At 41.1% G+C, this 18,945-nt stretch overlaps 3 protein-coding genes across 3 annotated transcripts in view; 2 read left to right on the top strand and 1 right to left on the bottom strand.

Annotated features, from left to right (window-relative positions):
• epc2 (enhancer of polycomb homolog 2) overlaps positions 1-12,541 on the top strand; it is a 35,509-nt gene extending 22,968 nt beyond the window's left edge. Inside the window, exons 10-14 of the mRNA XM_080412634.1 lie at positions 621-970; positions 5,707-5,855; positions 7,664-7,817; positions 9,205-9,613; positions 10,822-12,541. Of these exons, the coding sequence (XP_080268760.1) occupies positions 621-970; positions 5,707-5,855; positions 7,664-7,817; positions 9,205-9,613; positions 10,822-10,888 (1,129 nt within the window). The 3' untranslated portion in view covers positions 10,889-12,541. The remainder of the gene's footprint in view (positions 1-620; positions 971-5,706; positions 5,856-7,663; positions 7,818-9,204; positions 9,614-10,821) is intronic.
• The window catches only part of LOC308073623 (rho-related GTP-binding protein RhoE-like), a 528,647-nt gene continuing 520,368 nt past the window's right edge, over positions 10,667-18,945 (bottom strand). The window contains exon 6 of the transcript XR_013932017.1: positions 10,667-10,720. The gene's annotated coding sequence lies outside the window, so the exon portion shown is untranslated. The remainder of the gene's footprint in view (positions 10,721-18,945) is intronic.
• kif5c (kinesin family member 5C) overlaps positions 15,263-18,945 on the top strand; it is a gene marked incomplete at both ends in the record, with an annotated part of 106,541 nt that continues 102,858 nt past the window's right edge. Inside the window, one exon of the mRNA XM_080412269.1 lies at positions 15,263-15,388. Within this exon, the coding sequence (XP_080268395.1) occupies positions 15,263-15,388 (126 nt within the window). The remainder of the gene's footprint in view (positions 15,389-18,945) is intronic.

The raw sequence follows: 18,945 nt of genomic DNA on the forward strand, positions 1-18,945 counted from the left end.
AATAAACCAAAGGCTGTGACAAATAGGAAACCACAAGGCGGTGAGAAGCATTTCCAGAAAGACAAATGACTGTTTAATTTTATCTGAACACTTGCCTGCCTTGTAGGGTCTACGGCCATACCTATATGGCCGGCGTGCATTCAAGCACTGATGTCCGTTGCGATACACACAACTCGGAGATGATGACTCTCGTGATGTGCACTGCAATGGAGTGGCGCGCTCAACTCAAAGGGCAGTCTTGAGTTTAAACTAGCTGACAATATGCACAAAACAAAAGAAACGTTTTGGCACGTCGGCCTTCCTCAGCGTTTCTGCATTTTTATGACCTCATGCTATGGTTAACAGCGGATAACCGACAACATTAAAAAAAAACTGGGTTGGCCTTTTTTTTTCTTCTTTTCGTTGCATTCCTAAGCCAATAATTTGAATAATTTGTGTCCCCTACCGGGACCACTGCCGGTCATCAAATTATTGGCTTAGGAATGCGACAAAAACAAAAAAATCCCTTTTAACTAAACGAACCAATCCCAGCTATTCCTAATCATCTCTGAAATGTCCACTCTTCCCTCTCTCCATCCATCCCTCTCCTTCTCTCTCTCTCTCTCTCTCTCTCCTCTCAGGGTGAACCTGGACCGGGCGTCCTCCGGCCTGGACGCGGTTCTCAAGCAGCTAGACCCAGAGGTCCTCTCCTCCTCCTCCTCGCCTTGTCCTGTGTCCTCCTCCTCCCGTACCGGAGGAGGAGCCACGGACCTGCCAGACTCCTCCTCCTCCTCCCCCTCCTCCAGCACGGCCGCTGCGGCCTCTTCCCTGGCGGACATCCTCAGCAACATCCAGGCGTTGAGGTGGCGCTGCTTCAGGCCGCGGCCGCCCCAGAGCCAGGCCGTCGGCGACAGCAGGACGGGGAGACCCCCGTTGGACGGCAGGCCGACCGGGGGTCCGTTGTTGCCAAACGTCAAGAACGGTAGCTCAGGTGAGTTGCCGTGACTACTCCCAGGAAGCATTTAAAACAGTGGTTTTCAACCTTTTTCATGATATAAATCTGAAAATGTTTTGTGCCAGGGACCCCCAGAAGAGAAGATTTGTGTTGAAAAATGCTAAATGATATAAAATTCGTAGATAGCGGATCTATTTTTGAATACGTATACAGTATGGATAAAGGGATGAAAATGTATTAACACCTTTTGCTGGAGACCCCCTAGAACCCCCCCGGACCACTGGTTGAGAACCACTGATTTAAACGGCAGCGTTAAATGTCAAATCAAAGGAAAACAATGAATTAAAAAAATGTCATGTCCCTATTCTAGGCATGTCAGAGTAGGCAAACATTCTGTGCAAAAACAGGCGAACATTCTGCAAAATAGCTGATCTACAGTACAAAGTCAATCGGCTATTTTCAGCAAAGCGATTAGGTGTTGGGGGGGAGGGGGAAAGAAGGGGACCAAGTAAGGACCCCTGGGGTACCCCAACTAGATGAAATGAACTAATCCCAGCTAACCTGACGTATCACAATGCAATTTTACACGATGCACTCGGTTCTGTAGCAAGAATCAAAAGTATTGTATTTGATGGAAGCCCTTGTCTGTCCATTTGTACCAGTTCTATTCGTACAACTGAAGTTCAGTCTGAAATAGCATGTCCTCTGTTCTTTATCTCAGAAAATGTGGTCTTCCACTTGGCTTTGATCACTTTGCAAAGGTAGAGCAAATTCTTACTTCCAGTGGTGTAAAGTACATTTACTCAAGTACTGTACTTAACTCACTGAGTGCCAGAATTATTTCTGGCTATTTCTGGCCAGTACGATTTTTTTTTTTTTTTTTTCAAATAAAAAAAAAGTGCTTAGGTATAATTTGAGTTATTTTTACTTAGTATTTCCAATTTTCAGTACTTTTACTTCTACTCCACTACATCTCAGAGAAAAATATTTTACTTTTTCTCCCTAGAATAATTTCAAAAACATCCATATTTTATACCTCTACAAGCTCACTACAAGCTCACAACGCGTCGTGATGCGACATGTTGTGAGCTTGTAGATCTGCTATTTTCAAACATTTTAGTGCTTTTACTTTTGGTACTTTAACCCATTGAGACCTGAAGCCGATTCTACATGTCTCCTAAATCTCAACAGTTTTCTGAAAAACGTATATTTCTAAATCAGTGGTGCTCAATCTTTTTCATGTCAAGGACCCCCAGAATTATATGTATTTGACCGCGGACCCCCATCAAAATATTTTGTTCCAGGGACCCCCCAGAAGCAAAGATTTTAGTTAAAAATGTTCGCTTTAAAAATATATCTATTCAAAGATTTGCACACATTTTCACGATTTAAAAAAAATAGCAGATCTACAAGCTCGTAGCGCGGCACTCGGTGCCGCGCTATGAGCTTGTATATCTGCTATTTTTGAATAGCCCAAAGTGTAAAATAATGCTTTTTAGCTAAAATCTGAAAATGACACGGTTCCAGGTCTTAATGGGTTAAGTATATTTTGATGCCAATACTTTGGCACTTTTACTCAAGTAACATTTTGAACACAGGCCTTTTACTTGTAACAGAGTATTTTTATATTGTGGCATTGCAACTTATATTTAAAGGGGTAGTTCACCCCCAAAATAACTTTTTTTCTATTGATTACTGACCATCTGGAGCCTTGAATTCATAGATATTTTTTTGTTTTTGTCACATTCCTAAGCCAATAATTTGATTATAATAAATGTGTCCCCATTGATTCCGGTAGGAGACACAAATGCATTTGTGTCTCCTACCGGAATCAATGGGGCTAAATTTATTATAATCAAATAATAAAGGAAGGAATGCGACAAAAACAAAAAAATATCCATGAATTCAAGGCTCCATGGGGTGAGTAATCAATAGAAAAAAAGTTATTTGGGGGGTGAACTACCCCTTTAAGTAAAATATCTGAGTACTTTTTCCACCACTGCTTACTTAGATTCAGACAACATTGTCAATTTGTCAGGCACTTGTACCACACTGCAAAACACGGTCATTTCATGCTTCCCATATCTACTCAAAGTACATGGAGATGTTCTACATTCTGTGGTCTAGGTCAGAGACAAGAAGTTAGTCGAGGTCAGGCGTTTGTCTGTGGTTTTCCTGTTCGTATCGTTCCAGTCAGCCACCGCTGGTTTAGAGCTGTCGTAGCATTTTTATTGCACTGAAACTTCCCTCTTATGTCAGCCTTGGTCAATTCACAGCTCCGAGACCAGACGAGCTTTGTGCACGGAGGTGGAACGGAGCTGTGTGTGTGTGTGGGTGGTTGATGCTGGGTGCTTTTGAAGAACGCACTCACTGAGTCAGATTCTATGGCTGGAAACACTCCAGGGAAAACAAAAGTTTTAATTTGTATCTCTATTAACTATACTGCACAATCCAGCAGTGCAGAGGACATCATTCTTTCTGTATGTTAGTTTAAGGATGGGTTCATTTATTTTTCAATCCAGACCATATTAAAGTGATTCCCATCATTCATAAATGTGCATAAATTAATGTTCATTGAATGTGACCTCAATGAATCAGCATTTTTCGGGCTATTAGACGTCTAAAATACGTCTTAACGGCTACGCTAAAACCGTGTTATAACGTTTTTTCAACGTCTATTCTTAGCTTAGACATTGATTAGCTGTTTTTTAAGCATCTATATATAGTCCGACACAGTGAACCATCAGATCCTCCTCTCCACCCTTGAGGGGATGGGTGTCTCATGGGTGTCTCATGCTCTGCACAGTTTGCATCCTACCTGACGGGTCACTCCTACCAGGTGATGTTGAGAGGGTCTGTGTCAGAACCACACAGGCTCACTACTGGGGTTCCCCAAGGCTCGGTTCTGGGTTCTCTTCTTTTCTCTCTCTACACTACATCTCTTGGTGCTGTCATCCACTCCCATGGCTTTTCCTACCACTGCTATGCCGATGACACCCAGCTGATCCTCTCATTCCCCCCCTCTGACACACAAGTGGAGGCACGCATTGCTGCTTGTCTGGCTGACATCTCGGAGTGGATGTTGACGCACCACCTGAAGCTCAACCTGGACAAGACCGAGCTGATGTTCCTCCCGGGGAAGGGCTGTCCGCACCGAGACATGGCCATCACCATTGATAATGCTGTGGTGACATCAACTCGGACTGCGAATAATCTGGGTGTGACCCTGGACGATCAACTGTCGTTCTTGCCAAACATCGCATCAGTGACACGGTCCTGCAGATTCCTCCTCTACAACATCAGGAGGATTCGCCCCTTCCTCACGGAGAAGGCAGCCCAGGTGCTCATCCAGGCTCTTTCATCTCCCGCCTGGACTACTGCAACTCCCTCCTCGCTGGTGCTCCGGCATCTGCCATCAGACCTCTGGAGCTTGTTCAGAAAGCTGCGGCTCGTCTGGTGTTCAACCGCCCCAAGTTCTCCCACACAACTATCCTTCTCCGTTCTCTATACTGGCTCCCCGTAGCGGCTCGCATCCAGTTTAAAACCCTGGTGCTAGCCTATAGGGCAGTGAAAGGAACAGCTCCTTCTTACCTCCGGGCTATGGTCGATGCCTACACCCCTGCCCGACCACTTCGGTCTGCCACCTCCGGGCGGTCACGACTTTTTTCTGTTCTGGCCCCACAGTGGTGGAATGGACTTCCCACTGATGTCAGGACAGCAGAGTCACTGCCCATCTTTCGCCGCAGGCTGAAAACCCACCTCTTCAGGAAACACTACCCTTCCTCTTTGCCTGGCCTACTTGTTGTTAACTAGTTGTACGAACTCTTGTTTTATTGTTTTATTAATTATTTGTTTTAGCTCCTGCTCATTTGATTTAGCTTTTTTGTCTCATCTGTTTAAGGAAATAGGTAGCTGATATATTGCACTTTTACCTTAGCGCTAGGTATACTCTTGGTTGCTTGTTTTTGCAGAAAATACACTTAATGCTTCTGGTGATAAGTAGTTTTCGTTCCCTACCTATGTTGAATGCACTTATTGTAAGTCGCTTTGGATAAAAGCGTCTGCTAAATGACTGTAATGTAATGTAATGTAGACCGTCTATATTATAGCTGTTGAAATGACGTCTATAATGTAGATGTCTATATGTAGACACCTAAAAAACAGCTAATCAACGTCTCTAGGCTAAGCCTAGACATTGAAAAAGCTTTCACTTTTAGACCAGTTACAACCCGGTTTTAGACGGAGGTCTAATAGCCGACTAAGGCTCCCTGGGAAGTCTTACAGGGTTTAACCATATGAACCCCAGCGTCCCTATTCTGGGTGAACATTTTGAGAAAATGGAAGATGCCTATTATGTCCAAGATGCCAGATTGAAAGTGGTTAATAAGGTCTAGATTGAAAAACAAATCTCATGCTTTGAACATTTCACCCCGATAACTGCAGTGATTTCCCATGACCTCTGTATTGTATTTCATTGCTAAAGCCAAAGATGGTTGATTTAGATAGATAGACCATCCTAATTGTAGACACGAAATTCTCTGTGCCAAATAAATCTAAAATGACACCGGATGCTTTCCCGGTCTAATGGGTTAATACTATTAACCTCGTAATCGACTCCAACTTGCTTCCGCTCAACTAAAAAGGTCGGAGCCACCTTTGTCACGCAGATACGGGAAGTAAACCTGGAGATGGCATGTCTTTTCTTTTCTTTTCTTTTTTTGTCTCGGCCAAAACCTTTTATTGAGCATGTTCTCTCCCTGTGTCACCACCAGGGGGCATCACAGAGGAGCAGTACCACAACCATCAACAGCAGCTGGCTCAGATGCAGAAACAACAGCTGGCACAGCTGCAGCAGCAGCAGGCTACCCCGCCCCCCTCCAAGCATTCCTCACTGCAACAACAACAACGCCACAACACACAGGTACACACGCGTACACACACACACACACACACACACACACACACACACACACACACACACACACACACACACACACACACACACACCCCCACACACACACACACACACACACACACACACACACACAGTGGTGTAATGTAACTAAGTACATTTACTCAAGTAGCCTTATTTTATAACAAGGCTATTTGAAAATAGCAGATCTACAAGCTCACACATTGTGAGCTTGCTATTTTCAAACATTTCAGTACTTTTACTTTTGGTACTTTAAAGGAGGAGTTCACCCAAAAAATGACTTATTTTCTATCAATTACACACCCTATGAAGCCTTGATTTCATGGATTTATTTTTGTTTTTGTGGCATTCCTAAGACAATAATTTGATGACTGTGTGTATTTCCGGTAGGAGACACAAATAATCTACTTTGTGTCTCCTACCGGATACATTAGCCGGTAGGAGACGGGAATAAAATTATTAGCTTAGGAATGCGACAAAAACTAAAAAGAATCCATGGATTCAAGGCTTCATAGGGTGTGCAATTGATAGAAAATAAGTCATTTATTGGGTGAACTGCTCCTTTAAGTACATATTGATACCAATACTTTTTTACTTTTCCTCGAGTAAATTTTGAATTCCGGACTTTTACTTGTAACAGAGTACTTCTACATTGCAGTATTGATACTTTTACTTAAGTAAAGCATTTGAGTACTCTTTCCACCACTCTGCGCACGCGCACACACACACACACACACACACACACACACACACACACACACACACACACACACACACACACACACACACACACACACACACACACACACACACACACACACACACACACACACATGCTCTTGTAGGGGTGCAACAGTTAATATAATTTATAGATTTTTGGGGGGCGGGGGAAGTCTATATTTTTTTGATACTTAAAATGGCAAACATAGCAGATCTCCAAGCTCACAGCGCGTTGCATCGCAACACGTTGTGAGCTTGTTGATCTGCTATTTTTGCTACTTTTGTTTGAAACTAGTACTTAATTGGTTAATCAGACTAATCGATTTAGTTGATTATTAATATCGATTCCTTGATATAAAATGAAACACATTTTTGGAAAAATGTGCTTCTCGATTATTCGATTAATCAAAAAAGTAATGGATAAAATAAAGTAGTGCAGCTAATGGCTTTAGTTGGTACTTGTCTGCTTTCTGTGGATGTGATTACTATTAGTCTGTCTAATGTTCTTGACAGTGGTGTAAACTAGCTAAGTACATTTACTTAAGTACTGTACTTATGTGCACTTTTGAGGAATTTTATACTTTACTGGAGTATTTCCCATTTTCAATACTTTTACTTCTACTCCACTACATCTCAGAGGCAAATATTGTACTTTTAGTCCATTACAATTATTTGAGAACTTTAGTTACTAGTTATTTAGCAGATTTTGATTGTTATCGCAAAACATACATTAACCACTTCAGCCCTATATATATTTCTGCCATTTGAAAATAGCCGATCTACAAGCTCACAATGCGTCATGTGAGCTTGTAGATCTGCTATTTTCAAAAGATGTTTATACATTTTGAAGTTGTGAAATGGGACATTCTGCACAATGAGTACTTTTACTTTTGGTACTTTATGTACATTTTGATACCAATACTTTTGTACTTTTACTGAAGTGAATTTTGAATACCTTACTTTGACTTGTAACCGAGTATTTCTACACTGCAGTATTGATACGTTTACTTAAGTAAAACATTTGAGTACTTTTTTCACACCACTGGTTCTTGACCCGTTCTGTCTTCTCCGTTCAGACCGCCAGTTCCAACGACGGCACGTCCAAGACCCTGGACTCGGCCAGTGCCCACTTCGCCGCGTCGGCCGTGATCAACGCTTCGCCCCTCGGCCACGTCAACAACGAGAACAAACCCCACAAAACCAGTGTCAACGGTGTCCTCTATCCTTCAGGTACCGCTTGGTGACGCCAACTTACCGGCTCTTTCTAATGCTATACATGCACTGACTTTAACCAATTCAGTTTCAGTTTATTTTTATTTATAGTACAACATCAACCCAAGGGGTCTCTGTACACTTCACAACAGGTCATACAACAAAAAAAGACATAGTAGCCAAGAAACGCAGTAAAATGTGCCCGCATGCACATGCCGCAGGCTGTGCACAGTTCTGAAAAAGTACAGAACGACAAAAAAAACAAACATTTTGAACAATATTTAAAACCACAGGGCAAGAACGTAGCAATAAACCACGTAGTAATAAAACGTAATAAAAAAAAAACGAGGGGAAACCATAATGCAGGGGGAAAAAGATAGGTTTTTAGCCTAGATTTGAAAATGCCCAGAGAATCGGCATCTCTAACAACTAGTGAGAGCATTCCAGAGATAGGGGACACGATGTGTGAATGCTCTGCCCCTAACTGTTATTTTATTATTTGTTGTGACTGTGAGGAGACCAGCATCCATGGGAGCGTAGTGGACGTCCAGGGATATAAGGTTTTATTAGACTGGACATGTAGGATGGAGCAAGTCCGTTCAAGGCTTTACAGGTCAGGAGTAGTACCTTGATGTCGGCTCTGGCCTGTATCGGCAGCCAGTGCAGTGCTATGAGTGTTGGTGTGATGTGATCAAATTTCCTTTTTCTAGTTCGTACTCTAGCTGCTGCATTTTGGACTAGTCTAAGGCCATTTGTTGCTGTTGATGGTAAACCGGAGAAGAAGGCATTACAGACAGTAGTCTATTCTTGAAGTGATGAAAGCATGAACCAGGGTTTCGGTATCGGGAAGTGAGAGTATTGGACGGATATTGGACGGATTTTGGCTATGTTGCGCAGATGGAAGAAGACAGATTTTCAATCCGGGAAAGCATCTGTGTCATTTTAGATTTCTTTGTCCATTCAAAAAAAAAAAATTGATGGGGGTCCGCGGCCAAATACATATAATTTTGGGGGTCCTTGACATGGAAAAATGTTTGAGAACCACTGATTATAGCAACATAAGTTTTTTTTTTTAATGTTAGGGTTTAGAAGATATTTGGCCCAGAAGCAAAGTTTTGAGTTACAAATGTTCACTTTAAAAAATATGTATTCTAAGATTTGCACACATTTTCATGATTTTTCTAAAATAGCAGATCTGCAAGCTCATAGTGCGGCACTCGGTGCCACGCTACGAGCTAGTAGATCTGCTATTTTTGAATAGCCAAGGATAATGTATAAAATGACACGGATGCGTTCCCGGTCTGAATGGGTCAAGTCGATGACTTTTCTGTCTAGGAAACCTTGTTGTTCTTTGACCTTTTTTAGTTTTTTTTGTAACATGAGTTACTTGGTGTCGTCCACACAGGGACCCCCAGACCGCCTCACTCCACCAGCACCACGTCTCAGATGGGCGGCGCGGCGGCGGGCGGCGGGCGGCCGTCTTCCTCCTCCAGCGGCGCTGGTCCGCTGCTGCCCGCTCACTCCTCCTCCTCCTCGTCGTCGTCGTCCTCGTCCTCGTCGTCGTCGTCCGCCCCGCCGCCGCCGCAGTCTCTGCCCAACAACCACAGCAGGGGTTCCTCCCACGGGGGCGCCGTGTCGCCGGCGGCCCCCCACCCCCTCCATCACCCCCTCCACCACCACCACCACCACAACAGCGCCCGGCCCTCCGCTCCCACCCTGCCGTCTGCCTTAAAGCTGGCCACCGTCGCCACCGCCACCTTGGACCACCGCGTGCCCAAGGTCACGCCCGCGAGCGCCGTCGCCACCCTCGCCAGGTAAACAAACGCACAGACTTTTGTTGTGTCATCCTTTTAGCCTTAACTCTTTAACCCATGTGTCATTTTTAGATGTATTTGGGCTATTCAAAAATAGCAGATATACAAGCTCATATGAGCTCTATGAGCTTGTAGATCTGCTATTTTTTTGAAAAATAGTGAAAAAAACTTTTTTACTCAAATCTTTGCTTCTAAATCCTAACAGTTTTTTGAAAAAACTTATGTTGCTATAATATCAGTGGTTCTCAAACTTTTTTCTTTTTTGTCCTTTTTTGGGGGTCCTTGACTTTTTGTCAAGGACCCCCAAAATTAGATGTATTTGGCCGCGGACCCCCATCTCGAAATATGTTGTTCCAGGGACCCCCAGAAGCAAAGATTTGAGTTACAAATGTTCGCAGGATTTTTCAAAAAATAGCCCAAAGAATTCTAAAAATGACACATGATGCGTTCCCGGTCTAAAAGGGTTAATATAATATTTTTTGTGTCAAGCCAGTGCCAGCGATTCTGAGCGTTTTTTACTAACCTTTTGAAAAATCATCGAATGTAATTTTTCACAGCGATCCACCCCGGCGATCACCGCATTATACGTCCCGGGGTCTCAGAGAATCGGAGGGGGAAAAGCGTGCCGTCAGGATAATCCGTTCCATAGTTATGGGCAGTTGAATGTGGCTAGTTTTCGCCAAAAACGACAGAAAGCAGAGAAAATGTTGACTTTTATAAATCCTATAACACTGAACGAAACCAGCTTCATTTTGTTGTGATCACTTGATCACTTGGATGTACTGTTCTTGGGTGATCCCGGGATCATTCACAGGCTGCGGACGAGCGCCCTCTATATCGTAAAACCACTGAAAACACAAATCTCGTCGTTCTCTCAGTGGCGGTGTTAGCCATTGCAAAAATATGACGAGAAATCACGTCATTGGCAGTCAAAAAGTTAATGTCTTATCCCATTAAGACCTGGAACACATCTGTGTCACTTTAGATTGCTTTGGCTATTCAAAAATAGCAGATATACACCGAGTGCCGCGCTATGAGCTTGTAGATCTGCTATTTTTTCAAAAAACTGTTAGGATTTAGAAAACATTTTTAAGAATCGCCTCAGGTCTTAATGGGTTAACTGTACCACGTGCTGTTTACATTTCTGTCTAATAAAGTATTCAATCAGAATCAATCAATCAATCAATCTATCCTTTTTCATCTTGCAGGGAGAACCATGAGCCAGAGAGACTTTTGAATGGAATATCAGAGACGTTGGCAATGGAGGTTACATAGCAACACCTCCACCTCCCTCTCTCTCTCTCTCTCCCTCTCTCTCTCTCTGTCTCCTTCCTTCCTTCTCACTATCTCTCATCCTCTCTCTCTGTCTCTCTCATCCTCTCTCTCTCATCCTCTCTCTCTCTCTCCCCCCCCCCCCCCCCACTCCATCTGCCTCTGCTCAGACCGGTGAATGTGACAAGCGGAGACCTCCCCAGAGGACGAATGCAAAGCCCCCCAACAGTCCCCTGCCACTGTAAAGGGGACACAATACAAGGACCTATACAAGAATCGAGCATATCAAAAAATATTTTAACCCATTTGTCAATATTATACATGTACATTTTGTAAATTGGGAATATCACTACCTTGTAAGATAGTATATTTGTATCATTAGTATGTTTTTTTTTTTTTTTCTGTTACTTGAATCCAAGCAAAATTCTTTTTGTCATCTTGCTTTTGCACTTGAAAAAAAAATGCAAACAAAATTGTGTACACACACAGACACACGCACACACACACACACACCCCCACACACACACACACACACACACACACACACACACACACACACAGAAACATGCACACACAGACACAAAAATGCAGCAGCTTAGTGTCGGGGTCATGAGCATGAGCATGGGTCCTGCATCACTCAAGTTTCACTATTTATTTTGCAATGTTTACATTTTGTATTTCACAGAAAACAAATCAGCAAAAGTATGTGTTTGCCCAAGACTCGGCCAGGCCTGTCTTGCTAGCATATTCGGTTTTGTGTGCTTCTGTTTTTTTCCAAAGACGGGGAAAATCGAGCCTGATGATATGATTTGGTTTCACAAATTGAATCGATATTGAACTTTTTTTTTGTAATTAGACTAGTGCATTTTTTTTTCCATTTCAGACGAGTATTTTTGTTGCTTTGTTTGGTGTAACAGGAATATGTCTTTGTTGTTTCTTTTTTAATTTTTAATAATTTGTTTTGCTTTTCATTTGATGTAGAATTTTTCAAAAAAAGAAAAGAAAAAAAAAGGTGAAGAAATCTAGCCTTTTTGTCTCCATAGGAACCTATTTATTTAAATCCCCATCGAAACAAATATATGCATCCTTTGAAAAAAAAAAAAAAGCAAAACTGCAAATATAAAACAGGAAACCATTTTTTTTATAATATATTTGCCTTTTTAAACGGGTAGGGACTTTAAGCCAATGAACACAGGACTAGAACATTCTGTATTGTGTGTTGAACTTTCAGATAATTGGTAAAAAGAAAAAAAAAGCGAGTGACTGACTAACCCTTGGGACTTTAGGGGTAGCCAAGCCATTGATATTTTTTGGTATCCTTGTTTTGTTTTCCTCCCCCCCCCCCCCTCCCCCCCTCCCCAGGTCAAAGGGGCAAGTAACATGTTGAAACGATGTCTGATGGTCAAGTGCTCGGCCCTCTCTCCCTGTCCTATAGTGTTCAGTGTAGTTTAAAAAGTAGTGAATTCTGTACAGATATTAGCAAAAGAGAAGAAAATAAGAAGAAAAAAAATGTTGAAACCACATTTAGATTAATTGCGTCATGCCTCGTAGTGTTCACGCACTATTTCTTCAGACATACATTTTTCCCTGTTACTTGTTCTTGGAGTCTTTCAGAAAAAAAAGAAAAAAAAATGCTGGGAAATAAAAAATACATCTATACAATTTAATGTCTTAATTGTTAATTATGTTTTTTTCTCTAATCCTGGACTGCGATGACAACTTGTGGTCTCTATATACTTTGTCATACGACAAACAAACATCCGATCTACAAGCTCACGTTATTTGTGACGTGAACTTTTGAAAACGGTTGACAATTCTTGACACTTATTTGACAATCGCGACGCATTGTGAGCTTGTAGATCTGCTATTTTCAAATAGCAAAAAAATAATATAGGGCTGAAGTGGTTAATGTCTTTTGTAATAATCAAAATCTACACAGTAACTAGAAACTAGAGTTTTCATATAATTGTAGTGGAGTAAAAAGTACAATATTTTCCTTTGAGATGTAGTGGAGTAGAAGTATTGATATTATTTGCAAATACTGAAGAAAGTAAAACGATACCTCAATTGCACTTCAGTACAGTACTTGCGTACAGTAACTACATAAGTACATGTACAGTACTTACGTAGTTACTTTAGACCACTGACTAAGTTCATCCAATATAGGCTATGCTGTCCAACCATACTAAACAGACGTTCACATTATAGGACATGGCATTACATGTATTGACAGTGACATAATGTTAGTCTTGCCTGCAGAGCTGTGGGTGTGAGTGCACGTAGTTGTAATTTCAGGCTCGTAGCAGCAGGTGGCGTATTCTACTGTCTAGAGTCAGACGTGGAATGCAAGTTACTGGGGCCAACTGTATTGAGGCCATGGCCAAGATTTTGACAGACCACATTTGTCTTAAAAAACATTCATCTTATATCCTACACTCTCCATTTTCTAGATTCTAAAGAAATTACTGGGGATTATGACTTTGACTGAGAAAGATTCTAGATCTAAGTAGTTCATGATGTTTATTTGTAACCGCCAGAGGGTGTAGTCTACATTTGGTTGTCAGTCCATCCTCTAGTATTGTGAGGTATTCTTCACTTATGCTATGGAACAGATGGACACTATCTTGTCTCACATAGACAGACAATGAGGTTTCCACCTACTGATTCGGATAGTGAAATCAAAATTCAGTGAATGGGCTAAACTGGAAAACAAAATAATGCAGAAAAATGTAAGAAAAGAAAAAAAAAACACTTTAGACCCAACCCAAAGACTTTAGGGCAGACCCTCATATTGGGACGGTATCAGGATTGGCTTTCAAAGCAGAGGTTTGTTTGCAGATCTTGTCGTTTTAGCCCCCTAATGAATTGAGATTTCCCCAGATATATATAAGTAGCTCTATGGTTGCCTGGCTATGCACGACTAGACAATATAAGGCAGCAGATGACCCTTCTATTTAAAACATCTCTGTTTTCTTACAAGTATCGAGGGAAGTAATATCCCATGCCATCCATTACAAGGCTTTGAAACACTTAGTCCAACTTGCACCTTGGCATCATATGCCCCTCTTCTTTGATTGATCTTGTTTAGCAACTATCTGTTCCTGTCTCAGACAGAAATCCATCTACCGTCTGCAGTTAATGCAAAATATAGCTGTTAGTCATCTGGACCTAATCCAAGAGATGGCTATGATGATATCACAGCTCTGTTATAGCCTCCCTACAACAGCTACCTGCCTGTGGTGATTTAGAATCGATGTCGATACTGGAACTCAAATACTTTTAATTTCCTGGTATCACAATAGAAAACATTTTTTTAAAAGAGGTTTTTAAGTTTTTAAGAAAATAAATACCATGACAGTATTTCACTGGTAGGCAGGTTTCTGAACTGTCCACACTCCACAGCCTTCCTCTGCTCTGAGAGACAGACTGACTGACTGACTGAGTGAGTGAGTAGACAGAATTGCTGCCATCTCATAGGCCTAATGAGTAAAGTGAAGACCAATTAGGCTTAATATGAAGATAGTCTGACTGAAAATTATCAAATCGAGGGTTTGACTAGATCCTCCCACAATTCCTTTCTGTCCAATCATGAAGAATACCAAAACGCTCGCCCAAAAACACAATCGCCCGCCCCCGGGGCAAAATGAGGTATTCCCGATCATAACCTCAGTAAAAATATGCCTAAACAACCTAACCTTATTTCTAAACTTAACCTCAGTAAAACTGCCTAAACCTAACCCTGAAACATGACTGTCATACCATGACAGTCATGTTTCAGGGCTAGCCTAAACCTAACCTTAACCCTAACCTTTACCTCAGTAAAACAAATACAAGAATACAAGAACCGCTTTTTCGAGGGGTCCGCGAAAAAAAAAATGGGGGTGAGCATGTTTTGGGGCGAGTTTTCCGGCTACCACCGTGCACCCCCAAACCACGTGATCCAGAATCAACTGAACGAGCCAATCACAGTGCGACGGCGCGTCCCTCCCAGTGATGGGATGTGAGCTGGACCTGCATCATCATCATCATCATCATCAGTGCTGGGAAACCGACTGGCAGGCAACTGGTCCTAGAGAAGGTGCTGAAGAACAGCGCTGCGGAAGAGGAGATAAGATCAGACCACACGGACCAGCCGATTTTTAGGCGTTATCAGCGTGTCAACGTATTTGTTCGTTCATCGCAGCTTTACCCCCCAATTTAATTCATTTTTAAGGGGTAATAGTAGCCGCTTTGGGAATTATATATATCCTCTTCGATCAGACATGGATCCGTGCAGGAGTTAATGCTGCTGCTGCTGTTGGAAGGGCAGAAAAAGCACGAGAAGTGAGAGAGAAGTATAAGATAAAAGTTAAAGCTGCTTTCTCCATTACTGACACCATGGTGGATGCTGCAGAGTGTGGTGTTAAGGTGATGTGCAGGTTCAGGCCCCTCAACCAGTCCGAGATCAACAGAGGAGACAAATATATACCCAAGTTCAAGGGCGAGGACACCGTGGTCGTAACGGTGAGTAAGAAAACAAATGTGTGATTTTTTAAAATATATATATTTTTGTTTTATTTATTTCTCATGTAGGCCACAGTATGGGTTTGCATAACTCTACTACGGATCTATATCCATCCATCCCTCTGTCTGTCTGTCCATCCATCCATCCATCCATCCATCACACAATAGGTTGTCACCTGTCTGTCTGAGAAGATGAAACAACTATGGACACAATGTGAATAGATTTGAGAATTTGCATCATATTTGAGGCCTTAAAGGTAGGGTAAGTGATATTTTTTTTGTAAAACGTTTTGTTGTTAAAAGATTAAAGTACTATATTCTGGTAGTAATCATTGCTACAGAGCGTTTGTTCGGTCACAGGGGTCTCTCCAGCTCTTTAGTAAACACAATATAGTACATGTTCAGGTAGGTGACAACATTTAAGCCAATCAGGAGAGAGCACTGAAAATGCATTTTCTGTTTAATAAAGAGCTGGAGAGACATGGAGACTCCTTTTACTGAACAAACACTCTATGAGTACTATCAGAATATAAAGCTATTTAACACTTATTTTAACCAAAGTGAATCACTTACCCTACCTTTAATTATTTTATTTTTGTAGTCAATAGGTTTTTATAATTTTATTTAATTCTAAGTCTAAGCTTGTAACTATTTATGGCCCCACACTTGATGTTTACAAACATTTCTATGGTTGTGACCAGTGTTGAAATGTGAAACATCTCATCACATTCACATCTGTTATTTTTCCCATTGTCTCTTTTTTTTTTGTCTGGCTGCTTTGCTTCCAATTTGAGTATTAGTTCATCATGACTATAGTATAGTCATTTTCATTTTGAGTATTTGAGTATAGTCACTAACTATACTCAAATACTCACAATGGAAATGAACACGGAAAGTTAAAGCCATTATATTTGTCAGAGGAGGCTCCCCTCAGTCTCAGTTCATTTCCTGTGTTCTGATAAGGAACAGGCTTCTGTGAATCATCAGTGTCAACAGGCCTTCACTGCTAATGATTTAGCTAATTATCACATTATTATTCTTTTTGTCTCCCTATCCTTTATCTTCCAGTAGCTATAAGGCTTCCTCCTGCAAATTATGACTATCTCTGGGCTTATTGCCAAAAGAAACGAGTCATGGGCATTTCAAATATTGTTTTTTTCCCATTTAACCCATTAAGACCGGAAACGCATCTGTGTCAGTTTAAGATTTCTTTGGCTGTTCAAAAATATCAGATATACAAGCTCATGAGCTATGAGCTTGTAGATCTGCTATTTTTGAAAAATCGTGAAAATGTGTGCAAATCTTTGAATATATATATTTTTAAAGCGAGCATTTGTAACTCAAATCTTTGCTTCAGGGGGGTCCCTGGAACACAATGTTTTGAGATGGGGGAGTCCACGGCCAAATACAATTTGGGGGTCTTTGACATGAAAAGGTTTGTGAACCACTGATATTGTAGCAACATAGGTTTAAAAAAATAATGTAATAGGATTTAGAAGATATTTTGTGGAATCAGAACCTCAGGCCTTAATGGGTTAATTAGTTTTCTTCACTTACAAGAGAATTGCATCATTATGTATGCAAATAGGAGGGTGTTGTTCATACTGTAGTTGTTTATATGCCTCTGCTGTTGATATCCCCCCCCCACCCCCCCTGGTTATTCATTCTTATGGCCGGAGGAGATGTGTTTTTATCTCTGCTTCTGGTCAGACTGAATTAAATACATACATTTCATTTCTGGGAAAGTTTATGATTGATATAGCAAAAATAGCAGATCTACAAGCTCAGAACGCATTGCATCGTGGCATTTTGTGAGCCTCTGTCTATTTCTGTAGTAATGTGATCAGGATCCAACATGTTGTAGATCCTGCAGCAAGCTCCATACAATCTGCACACTGTTGAGTTGAACTGACCGGTCACCAGTGGTGGAAAAAGTACACAAATGTTTTACTTAAGTCAAAGTATCAATAGTGCAATGTAGAAATACTCAATATCAAAATGTACTTAAAGGTAGGGTAAGTGATATTTTTGGGTTAAAACAAAAAGTATTTTGTTAAAAGGTTAAAGCACTATATTCTGATAGTAATCATTGCTATAGAGTGTTTGTTCAGTAACAGGAGTCTCCCCGTCTCTCCAGCTCTTTAATAAACAGAAAATACATTTTCTGGTAGGTGTCAAAATCTCAGCCAGTCAGGAGAAAGTACCCATTTTAAGCTTCATTTTTATAGTGTTTCAGTTCCAATTTTGCCTGCTCATTTCTTAGTGTCATCACTTCCAATTTCACTTGTTTAATCTATATCCTGATTGGATAAAATTGGAAATGAAACTGAAACTGAAACGAAAATGCATTTTCTGTTTTATAAAGAGCTGGAGAGACATGGAGACTCCTTATATGGACAGGACACTCTATAGTAACGAGCACTATCAGAACATAGACCCATTTTGCAATTATTTGAATAATTGCAAATCACTTACCCTACCTTTAACGTACCAAAAGTAGAAAGTTAATTTTAAATTATGCAGAATATCCCGTTTCACAAGTTTTCAAATGTATAAAATATATAAAAATCCTTTGAAAATAGCCGATCTACAAGCTCACACATTGTGAGCTTGTAGATCGGCTATTTTCAATGGCCAAAATGTATATAGGGCTGAAGTGGTTAATGTATGTTTTGTAATAATAATACAAATCTACAAAGTAACTAGTAACTAAAGTTTTCAAATAATTGTAGTGGGGTAAAACTATAATATTTGCCTCTGAGATGTAGTGGAGTAGAAGTAAAAGTACAGAAAATTGGAAATACTCCAGCAAAGTAAAAAAAATACCTCAAAATGTTACTTAAGTACAGTACTTGAGTAAATGTACTTAGTTACTTTACACCACTGCCAGTCACCTGACCCAGTGCTAGAGCCTGCTCACACTTCTTGGCTCTCATCTATAACCACTTTCAACCTTGCATCCCTATTTCAGGCAAATGTCATCATAGGTAAACATTTTCAGAAGATTTGAAAATGAAATGAAAACTAGAAAAACCTGTGCTCCTCGGAGCACAGGTCTCCGCCAGGTCAGGTACGTTATTCTGGCCTCCTGGTGGTGCTATAATAGGCCAATGTGAAAAGGGTGCCATTTATTCTTAGGTCTTTCACGGCAATCAGACACTTTGAGGCATTTTGTTCCAAAAAATTGTTTTTCTGCAGCAGCAGGTCTAAATTAGACCTGCTGGTGGCGCTATAACAGGCCAATGTTAAAAGGGTGGTATTTCTTCCTCTGCCTAGTGGGAATGTGCGTGTGAAAATTCACGGAAATCGCAAGCTGCGTGCATAGTTTGAGACTTTTTGTTCAAAACGGACCAATCTTGCAAACTTTGGAAGCCAACCATAGGCAATGAGGATGGGATATGGGAAATCAGACAGATTCGTGTTGATCACATGACTATAGAGATACTGTGTACCGATTTGCATGAGGTTTGGATAAAATCTGTAGGAGTAGTGTAGAAAAATGGGGCTATAACAGGCCCATGTGAGGGCAGAGGTTCTGAATTGGCATCCAGGGAGTG

This window comes from Gymnoscopelus braueri (assembly GCF_963280865.1).
Source record: "Gymnoscopelus braueri genome assembly, chromosome: 18".
Taxonomy (NCBI): domain Eukaryota; kingdom Metazoa; phylum Chordata; class Actinopteri; order Myctophiformes; family Myctophidae; genus Gymnoscopelus; species Gymnoscopelus braueri.